General features: G+C 43.6%; 1 protein-coding gene across 1 annotated transcript; it reads right to left on the bottom strand.

Annotated features, from left to right (window-relative positions):
* Window positions 1–236: 236 nt before the first annotated feature.
* On the bottom strand, window positions 237–2,384 carry LOC310772230 (uncharacterized protein). The gene is made up of 4 exons (XM_083631982.1): window positions 2,252–2,384; window positions 2,042–2,150; window positions 1,567–1,641; window positions 237–817 (listed from the first exon to the last, which is right to left on the bottom strand). The coding sequence occupies exons 1-4, from the start codon at window positions 2,331–2,333 to the stop codon at window positions 517–519; spliced, it is 567 nt and encodes a 188-aa protein (XP_083488108.1). The 5' UTR covers window positions 2,334–2,384; the 3' UTR covers window positions 237–516.
* Window positions 2,385–11,471: the final 9,087 nt, after the last annotated feature.

Below are 11,471 nucleotides of genomic sequence, written 5' to 3' on the forward strand. Positions count from 1 at the left end.
ACAGGTATTTTATGCTTATTGTTCACACCGCTGACGCTCTAAATTGCTCTGCTTGAGACGTTTCTCCCCTGGCTCCTTGACCCTCCTTCTTACTCTTGCAGTAAAAATGTGAAGAGATAATACAATTGCACACCGGATGCAAGGTTACATAATCTGCATTGTTTATTACAAACATTGACAAATGTTTCCACAGTTGCACAACTTCTCCTTTGGATGAAAAGTTAGCACAGGCGTTCACATAAATAAATAAGTCGCCAAACACATTTATCATTTCATGAATAGCGGACTGAACTGTCAGCAAAGTTGCATAAACCTGATAAAAACATCACATTGAGGAGGTGATGGTGAACAAAATAAACTAATATCACTTGTAAACATTCATAAATACATTTGGTAATAAATAACTGTTGACTTTAGAGTTGCCGTACTTAACTTCTAAATTAATAAATAAAGTTACTGATAAGGCATCAAAACGAACAAAATATTCTCAACATGAAGTAGTGTCTGTCCTGGAGTTCATTGGCTGGAGCTGGAGAGGAGGCCTGCCTGCTGGGAGGAGCTTTCACCAGAGGGGCTCTGGGACCAGGAGGGGGGAGAGGAGGAGGGGGGAGAGAAGGTGGAAGAGGAGGAGGAGGGAGAGGGGGAAGGAGAGGAGGGGGGAGAGGAGGAGGGGGGAGAGAAGGAGGAGGGAGAGGATGTGGGGGAGGAGGAGGAGGGAGAGGGGGAAGGAGAGGAGGTGGAGGTGATGAGGGAGAGGAGCGGGGAGCGAGTGGAGGAGGAAGGCTTGGAGGAAGATGCTGCAAGTCTGCGTGCTTTCCTGTGAGGAAGATAGGACACACAAAATGATGTAAGGTTAGTTGTTGTGCAGATAGGATGAATGAGTTTTTTTTTTATCTTTGTGTTTTATGTTTTTCCATCAGTCTTGTAGTACTATAGCATAGTAATGTAATGTAATGTAATGTAATGTAATGTAATGTAATGTAACTATAGCATAGTGCATCCTAAAATCCAGAAGTTACCATCACCTGGTTCCCTTGTCTGGAAGTCAATGGGATTTTGGTTAGATGCCTGAAATAAGATCTGTGGTTAACATACGTTTGTGAAACTGAGACCTTTGTGTTCAGCAAGATCAATTTCACAGAAGAAACACAATTTTTATGATTTTTTTAAGTGTTTTCTGGTGATCGCATTTGGCTTCAACAATCATCAAAGTGTTTTGTGAAGATTATCTTGCTGAACACAAACATCTCCATTTCATAAACTTTTGCTAACCATCATTTCTGGCATCTAATCAAAATCCCCATACAAAAATCCCATTGACTTACAGACGAGGGAACCAGGCGATGCTAACTTCCGGGTTTTAGGACTCATTTCAATTTTCAAAAAGCAGGCGGTGAAATATTTGTTAAAGATGAAATGTGTGTCAAAATATTGTCATGGCTTACACATCATATTCTACAGATTTCAGAAAACATCGTTGTATAGTATAGAAAAATCACACCATAATAATTTTAATGTCAATTAAAATGAGAATAATAAGTGAATGAGAGTGAATCTGAAACTTACTCAAAGTCCATGATCTTGCGGCGAACCCAGGGGGCGTTGAACTGACTGCAGAAGAGACCTTTCTCTGTCTGGAAACTGCAGCAGACACACAGACGCAGCATTATTACACTTACTAGACTTTCTTATCCCTGAATACAAACTGGTGTGCTAGAACTGTAGCACTGAAATTGAGGTGTCCATCAAATTACAGAAGGCCTAAAAGGTGAAAACAGGTTTTTCACTTTATCATGTTCAGACAACTTTAGCTCGTTCAAACATTCAAACAAGTTACTAAGTTGTCTGAAGACAAATTTAGAAATTGTCTGCATTTTTTGTATCTTGCCTTTCAGGGCTTTCGTACATTTAAAATAAATGTAACAAGCTAAAGAAGAGGGGCACCTCAAGTCATACATTTACAGACTGGATCCGAAGATGTTGAATGATAAACCTCAGTATAATTTTTCAGTCAAAGTGGATATACATTGATTCTTCTTACATGACAGCTGCGACACACGGAAGCTTCCTCTGCTGGACCAGGTATCCTAAGATGGGATCTTTGATCTCCTGGCTGGTGACAGTCTTACAGCAGGATGCCAGCTTCTCAGCTACAGATGGACAGATAGAGAAGAGACATATTAATTCACATCGCTCACATTCACAAAAACAACTTCACATCAACTTCTTGTTTCTAAAGCCGCAAACTCACGGTCTGCCGATCCTGATCCAGCCAGAGTGGCCAAGACAACCACCACCAACGCGCTCTTCAGCAGGTTTCCACAGCTCACCATTTTTACGATAATAAAGTATACAAGTGTAAATGAAATAATAAATAAATAGATATTAAGTTAAATAGTTTCTGCTCCTCTTTCTTCTCCAACCAGCTGGATGAACTGTCAGGCTTCTTGAGACGGTGGATATTTAAGGCCTGAAAAAGCGGAAGTGCTCGATCCATCCGGTTAGTCATCATCTCTTTCTCTCTCTACATCCGAACAAATGACGGAGATTTCTTCGATGTGACCAGTTCACGAACAGTCAGCACTTTCGTCAGCATGTAATTCAGAAACTTAAGTAATGTCTGTGTTAAGGGAATCCCCTCAGGCCTCGGGACATGTCTGGACACTCCTCAATGGTTTTATAATGGTTTATCAAAGCAACGACACAGAAAAAAGTTGTTCCTAATCAATGATCAATAAATAAACTTAATTCATCTCTAATCACCTTGTGGTGGAAACTACAATGTTTCAGAGTGGAGTGAAGACATTGCTCTTACATTAGACTTGTTGCCTCGTATTTTAAATTAAAAAAGAACTGAAACATAATCTGCCAGTGTTTTGAATTTGGAAGCTTCCAATCGCTACAATGGAAGTGAGAATGACATCGTAGTCTCAATGGAGCCAGTAACCCATTTTGCACAGTGATCCCGCAATATCGCCATTAGGAACGCCCGCAAATGAGCCAGCGTTGCCTTTTTCCACAGGAAGCGACTTCTAGGTGCATTTACACAGAAAGACTGCTTCCCGCGAGGAAAGGAGGCATGACGTTCTATCGTTGCCATGGAGATGTGAACAGCTGTAGCCTACCAGGGAATAAAAATATGATGGATTGTTTTGAGGAGAGACTGACAGAACCGAGGCGATATCCTCACGACTCGCCACAGATGCAGACGCACACTAAAACGAAAGAAATAAGGAAACTGCTGCTGTTGAATTGCAAGAAAACCAGTGATAGAGAGTTCCTCTGACAGGTCCTCTGACCTCTGACCTCTGAGAGGTCCTCTGACAGCCAGGTCGCTAAAGTCACTGGAAACCGAAAATAAATATCCATTTTGACCACAGGAACAGGCTGTGAATTACATAGAGGCCATCAGGCCATGGCCTGTGTTGCCCCTCCGTCTGTCCGTGATGCGCTGAGATCCCTAAGGCCACCTTGGCAGTGCCCTGCTACCAGCCTGCTACTGTCAGTTGCTTGAAAAGCATCAGTGGTCTCAGTTTAATGTCGCCTGCTCTATGCAAAGGATGTGTTATTGAATCATTTTAACACACATTTCAGAAAAATCACTCTTCATGATGTCAATAGAGCAATGGCCTTTGTGCCCTGGCATGTGGCCTTGTGCCCTCAAAAAAATGTGTGATGCCGAAGGCCAGATGGCCACGCCCCAACATTGGTTGGTGGTACACATTGAACCCGTGTGTGTGTTTGAAACACTGTTTGAACTAGGACTCTCTGAATCGGTTTTCCTCCAAGACCTATAAATGCCGTAAAATAATCAAAAATGGCCCACAAACAGATAGACAAATATGAGCATAATATGTTTAATGTACATTAGGGCTGGGTGATAAAACGATAGCAATATATATCGCGATAGACACGTGCCAATACAATAAAAAAAATGGCTCGATAGAGCCGTTTGATAGACTGCAATGCATGAAAAACAAAAAAACAAGGGCGCGCCATCTGAAGTTCCCTTCCTGAAAAACTAAAAGCTATTCTATTCTATTCTATTCTATTCTATATTCTATTCTATGATGTATGTATGTATGTATGTATGTATGTATGTATGTATGTATGTACTGTATGTACTGTATGTATGTATGTATGTATGTATGTACTGTATGTATGTATGTATGTATGTATGTATGTATGTATGTATGTATGTATGTATGTATGTATGTATTTATGTATTAGAGGTCGACCGATAGTGGAAAAGGCCGATACCGATAGAATAACGATAGTTTGGAGCAGGGAAAAGCCGATAGCCGATTAATCGGCCGATAGCCGATAGCCGATTAATCGGCCGATATCATACCCCCGTGGGGGGAAAAATCGACACAGTTGTAAATGAACAATCTTTTTTATTTATTAGAAAACCAGCTGCCATCTGTTGAAACAGAAAATAAAAAAATTCAACAGATGAAAATATATTAACACCTTAAGTGCCATAGCCGAAATAATTCGTCTTACATAATCCAACGCTTAAGTGCCAGAGCCGAAATAACTCGTCTTACATAAACATTTTTTTTTTTTGACGGTGGGACATCAATCAACAACTTTTACATCTTCGAGATCACTATTGGAGCAAGATAATGTGTATAATCTATTTTACCGACCCACTAAGTGTTGACAGTGCTCCCCCAGACGACCGAAATCAAAGAAAAAACTGCCGCGGGACCAAGCCGTTCAAGGAAATGCCGTGGCGATTTTACAGTAATCCATTCAAGACTTGTCTTGCCTGAGAGCGGCCGCGCACCGGCAGCAGCACACAGAGAGCGGAGAGCGATTTGCAAAGTAGATCATAGGTGAAACACACTTTGAAACACCTCAGAAAGGCCAGAATCAACATCTGCCCATCGCCCACGCATTCCCCGGCCCATCTTGACTCGCACAAGGAGCGTCCGCACGCAGGCAAGCAGGCAGGCAGGCACACAGGCAGGCAGCAGCAAAAGCGCTTCTGACACGCCCGCTGTACAGCCAGGAGGAAGGAGGAGAAGACACACGGAGGGAGGAGTTTGAATGAGAGGGGTGTTTCCTGTTGTTATGGAGGAAATTACTGTTCAAAACTATTGTTTAGAATGTCTGACGGTCTTACTGATGCCAAAAATGAATGGTTAAAGTGACTGTTTCACAAAAAGCCATTTATCTCTGAATAAATTTCCAGACGCTGAAACCATGCTGTACTCAACGGCTAATATCTACATAACTACTAACTCTGCAAACTAACTCTTTTAGACAGAGAAAGCACACATTCTATTAGTTATTTTTAGATGATTGGTGTTCATGAATTCTTAACAGAAAAGAATCCTCGTCTGTTCAAAAATGAGCCAGAATCGTCAAAAACACCCCTGGCACAACTTACCTACAGGAATGAAAACATGGCTGGCATTCAATGTGTTAAACTAACATATGTATGTGTTTCTATATTCACAATTTAACTTGGGCTTTAATATGGGGGGGGGGGGGGGGTGATAGTGGAGTTGTTTTCTTAAGATTGTTGTTCAAATAAAAACCCCTCAGATCGGCTAAAGTTAAGAAATTATCATTGTCATCATCACAGAAGCTTCCTAATTTAATGTATCAGTCAACATCAGTCACATGGGGTCACTGGGGACCCAGGGGTAGACAACAAACAAATTCAGCTGCGTGCAGCATGTAACAGCAAAGATAATTGAGAATGAGAAGACAAGAGTATAGTGCCTTTTTGAAAATAGCGCTGCGGCCATTTTGGCCTGAAATACGGCTCCTTGCTCGGACAGAAGCCTAGTCACGGGGAACGGGGCACGGTGGCTCAGTCGTAGAGCTGTCGCCTCGCAGTCAGAAGGTCCTGAGTTCGATTCTCGCCTGGGACACTGTGGGCGCTGTGGTTGTGTTCCCCCCCAAATCTTCAGTGCCTACTGCCCAGGTGGGGTATCTCGTCGTAAGGGCCTGTGGAGTTTGCATGTTCTCCCCGTGCTCCCCCAGGGGGGTTCCTCCGTATATAACCCCGCCCCCCATTAAAAACATGCAGAAGATCAGATCGTCATCGTCATCCGACCAGTGACGACAACATCCGAATTCGGTCCCCGGGCGCTGTACGAGAAAGCGACCACTGCTCCTGGCCTGCCCCCCGGAGGAAAGGACAAAGCCAGGATAGGTTAAATGCAGAGGACAAATTTCACCGGCCACCGTCAGCATGTGTGTGTTGTGGCCCTCCGTGCATGTGTTGATTGTAATCGTGTGACAATAAAGACGAGCTTGTCCGTCTGAAATCGTGACGGGCTTGTCCGTCTGAAATCGTGTTTTTAGTCTCTCCAAAATGGCGGATTAGCTGTGTGCTGATTGGCTGTGTACTGTCGCATCTTTACAATAAAAGGTCTTTGATTACAGTAAGCCTCCGTTTCACAAACACAACAACAAGGAGAGAGACAACTACTTTTCACACTTTGTTTTGGATTAAGAGGATGTCCTGAATTGTGACGGTGGATTAAAGACTTGATGACAAACCATCGTGTGATTTGGTGGATTATAGTCTTCATGACAGAAAGAACAGGACACCCGATGGATTAACGTTACATGGATGAGAGTTACTGCCAAGTGCCAACTTTCTGCTTAACTGCATGTTACATGCACGATAAAAGTGGAACGGAACGTTAACTTTTAACGTTAACGTTAAGTGCAGTTAACGTTAACGTTAAGTGCAGTTAACGTTACGTTCCACTTTTATCGTGCATGTAACATGCAGTTAACGTTACGTTCCACTTTTATCGTCCATGCATTCCTGGGAGTGCTTATTATTTTCGTGAATGGATTTATTTTACGTCGCTGGATTTGGAAGGGAAAGCAAATTGGTGAGTTAAAAGTTTAATGGGTCTTCATACGGGTCTCACTATTTGCCAGATTGCACGTTTTAGTTGAATCAAATGCATTGCATTCATTGAAGGCTTTTCCATTGAGCGAAGTACTTGGTAAACTGTACCCCCCGCCCTCGTCCACAGCAGCAGCATGCTTGCGCTAGTAAAACACAGAGAGCATAACGTTATCTGATGTAGTCTACATTGAAAAACGTAATTAAAAGTCTGTCTGCAAAATTAGTCTTGCAGTGCCAGCCGTAGATGATACCTCCGCCGTTGATGACATTGACTAGTGACTAGTGACTAGCTGCCCTCTCTCTCCCCCCTCCACTGCAGTTGCAGCAGCATGCTACCGACGGCGCTAGCAAAACACAATCAGACAGCATGGCTGCCTGCGTTCGGTAAAGCAGCTTCTTCAATATGCCATATGATGAACAGCAACCTTATCTTGCCCACAATTTACTAATAAGGCTGTCTTAAAGTTAACTTCATTTAAATATAGGCGAAATTATCTCAGGTACACAACAATGACATTACCTTGACTTCGTGTTTAGAGCCTCCATGCAGAACGGTGATGTGCGTCCTTGCGTGGCCGGCAGAGGCTGCTCAGGCATCGGCCGCTATCGGAGCTCACATCCGCCGATAACGATAGTTTTTAAAACATGCTATCGGCGCAGATTAATCGGCCAATCCGATTAATCGTCGACCTCTAGTATGTATGTATGTATGTATGTATGTATGTATGTATGTATGTATGTATGTATCAGTGGCAGTTCCTGAGCTTGAAAGCAAGGGAGGAAACTCTCCCTTGCTTTGTTCGCCACCAGTGAATTTTTCTTTCTTTCTTTTGCAGTTTGAAGACTTAGAGGAATAGCTCATTTTAATTTAGCATTAGGATTAGACAGCTGACACACAATTTAGAGTTGGTCAGATTGTGTATAGTCCACAAACCCTTATATTTATATATACTGTATGCCGTTTTCTTCTTTTTTCTTCTTGTTTCAGGATTTATCTCTATGCATTAGGCTGTGATTACTATTTATATAAATATATGTATTCACATAGATTAATGATCTATTATGGTATACAGCCTACCTGTGACATCAATGTTTTGATTAATCTACTGTCTAAATGTAGCCTATATAACTGACACCTGCTGCTCAGGGAGGAACTTAACACTCATTTTGACACTCATTCCCGATTGAGGGGGCGTGTTCCAGTGGGTGTGCATACCCTCTATTACTGCATGACTGATCCTATGATGTCATTGTAATCACACTCAGGTGTGCTTTCACAGGACAGGTGTTGTCCATTCAATCAGCCCACCTGTCTTTATAATGGCTGTCTTGCACTGTGTTAGGAGACTTGACAAAGGCTATGGCTGAAACTGTTGTCAAATAGCATTAAATTACACTTTCTTGCATCTGGAACCAGACTTTGCGGCTTCCCCTCTATCAACATACTCGTTTACTTACATTCCAATAATCAACTTTGGAGCATTATTTACCCCCCCCCCCCCCTTCCCGATATGCTAGGTTGACATGCTTGGTCCCAATCGATTCCTTATTTCTTCTACTTTCATATGGTATAAAGATCACCTCTCTAGCTTTAAAAACGAGCTCGCTGTCAGCCATTGATTTACGGGACAAATTAAGTAAAAAAATGTGGGAGTTTAAGGTCCCGGTTTTTATTAGGAAAAATGACAGGCTATGCAGCATGAAACATTAATACGAAACAATAGTGCTGCTGGTGGACCATTTGCACGCCGAATTTACTAGAAGGCCCAGATAACTTGAACTTAATTGACTTACTTGCCCATCCTTGCCGTCTGTAATTGCGTGCAGCCGATGACGTTGCATATGTGTTTGCGGAGATTTGTGTCCGCGTGCGTAAAGCGGCCGCCCGCTCTAAACTCTCGTGTTGGCTCGTAATGCAATGCAACAACTGTCTGGCTTGTGAGCTAACTTACTGCTTGATACAAAATAATAAAAAGAGGAAGGGGAAAATATAATAAGCTGCTACTGTGTAAATCTATCTATTACTGTCATGTGATCACAGCAAAGTAGAATCTTGATGTCAGCATTCACTTCCTAGACAATGGAACTGGATTCAACAAGATTTTGAGACTCATTCATCATTGGACAATACAATGTCAATCTTACCGATCGATCCAATCAACAACCAATTAGGTTGAATACATGAATTGATTGGTAGTGATTGGTGAGGGCGGTTTAGGCTTCACTGTTCCCTGTGAAGTGCATGTGTTTTTCAATCACATTTAGCATGAGATAAATTGTCGAGGAAATTAATCACCCTAGGGGGGAATGTTTTTTTACTGTACCCCTAAGGCACTGGCACAGACCTGGCACAGATTCTGTCTGCATGCCGCTCCATCAGTGCCCTACAGGTGTCACTGTTGTTGAAGCATTTTGAGTACTGTATATTATATATATATTTTATATATATAATATATTATTTATATATTTTATATATATTATTTATATATTTTATATATATATTTTGATGTAGTGAGGTCTCTAGACCATATTTCAAGCAGAAGGCCACTCACGCATAATCCGATCATCCCCTGACGACAGTCAAGTTCTAGCATAACGTGGACGTCTGCTATGACGTCAAATATGACGTCAGTTAATCCTCACATATATAGCAAGGGTTCTACGTCACCTCTCTCTCTCTGGCCGACCATAGCAGCAGCAGCTTCACGGCAGTCCATCTCCCTTGAAGCCGGCCTCCGAAGCATTGTTTTGCACCAGATCTGCAGACCGAATCAGCACCCACAAGCCTTCTCTACCCCTGGAAGACGTTGGCGAAGCGACCGGACCACAGGCTGCCAGCATAGCCCCGACGAGAAGGCCCAGCGCGCGTTCCCGTGGCACGGGGCGCGCCACTGCGACGGCCCCGGTAGGAGAGCAGAAGACGAAGCGCCGCGCCGTGGACGCCCAAGAACGCGTGCGAGCGTGCCGGAGGGAGAGGCCGCTCGGCGCGGACGTGCGAGAGGCCGCGGGCGAAGACCAGTAGAGGCAGCTGCCCCGAGAGCCGGGAGCCGCTGGGGAAATGCAGGCCGCGGGGCCGCCGCGAGACGCCACGTACTTCCTGGTCGCACTGACTTCCAGGCCGCCGGGCAGATTCACGGTGATTGACGGGAACCGGCTTGGAGAAGTGCTGAAGCTGGAGTGCCGTAGCATCTCGGGCACTCTGGGCAGACCGAAAGGTCCATGGGGCGAACGGCTCATTCTGGCGGCAACAGCTGAAATGTAGTGCAATTTGCTTTCCCTTCCAAATCCAGCGACATAAAATAATCCATTCACGAAAAGAATAAGCACTCCCAGGAATACATGGACGATAAAAGTTTAACGTTACATGCAGTTAAGCAGAAAGTCGCACTCGGCAGTAAAACTCGCATCCATGTAACGTTAATCCATCGGGTGTCCTGAAGACTATAATCCACCAGATCACATGACGTTTTGTCATCAAGTCTTTAATCCACCGTCACACTTCAGGACATCCTCTTAATCCCAAACAGAGTGTGAAAAGTAGTTGTCTCTCTCCTTGTTGTTGTGTTTGTGAAACGGAGGTTTACGGTAACCAGAGACCTTTTATTGTAAAGATGCGACAGCACACAGCCAATCCGCCATTTTGGAGACTAAGCTTCTGCCCCAGCAAGGAGCCGTATTTCAGGCCAAAATGGCCGGAGCGCTGTTTTCAAAAAGGCACTCTTGCCTTCTCATTCTCAATTATCTTTGCTGTTACACGCAGCTGAGTTTGTTTATTTTCTACCTCTGGGTCCCCAGTGACCCCATGTGACTGATGGTGACTGATAAATTTAATTAGGAAGCTTCTGTGATGATGACAACGATAATTTCTTAACTTTAGCCGATCTGAGGGGGTTTATTTGAACAACAATCTTAAAAAAAAAAAAAAAAAAAAAAAAAAAAAAAACTCCACTATCACCCCCCCTTCCTGGAGCCCGACGACACCTTCATAATACCAGACTCGCTGTTAGTCGTCCTGGACATGGACGAGGGGACGTTAGGTTTCATAGTGGACGGACATGACCTAGGGGTGGCGCTCGGAGGACTTAAGGGCAGGAAGGTGTACCCCGCAGTGAGCGCCGTGTGGGGACACTGCGAAATACGAATCCGGTACATAAACGGACTCGATCCGGATCCCCTCGTACAGAGGTCGAAATTATCGTACACATACGATAATTATCGTACGTCTGGCAACGCTGGCGGAAATCGCTTCCTGGCAAATGGCCAGCGGGAGTCACAATTTAATAATAATAATAATAATAACAATAATAATAATAATAATAATAACCACGCACGGGGCCATTCTAACACCCCTGGCCCATGGAGCTTGTCTGAGCATCAGCTAGAATGAGTGTTACTGCACAACTTTCAGGCCGAAGCCAGGAGCAACACTGGAGGGCACGCAGCCCAGCGATTTCATGAGCCAACTGAATGGCTCTTGAGAACGGACAGCGATTTCGAGCGCGGACATTGAGAGCGGACATTGAAATGAATTGTGGTCACCTACCTTCCTTAGCATAGTAATAATAATAATAATAAGTATAATAAT

The sequence above is a fragment of the Poromitra crassiceps genome (genome assembly GCF_964638095.1).
Source record: "Poromitra crassiceps genome assembly, chromosome: 2".
NCBI classification, from domain to species: Eukaryota; Metazoa; Chordata; class Actinopteri; order Beryciformes; family Melamphaidae; genus Poromitra; species Poromitra crassiceps.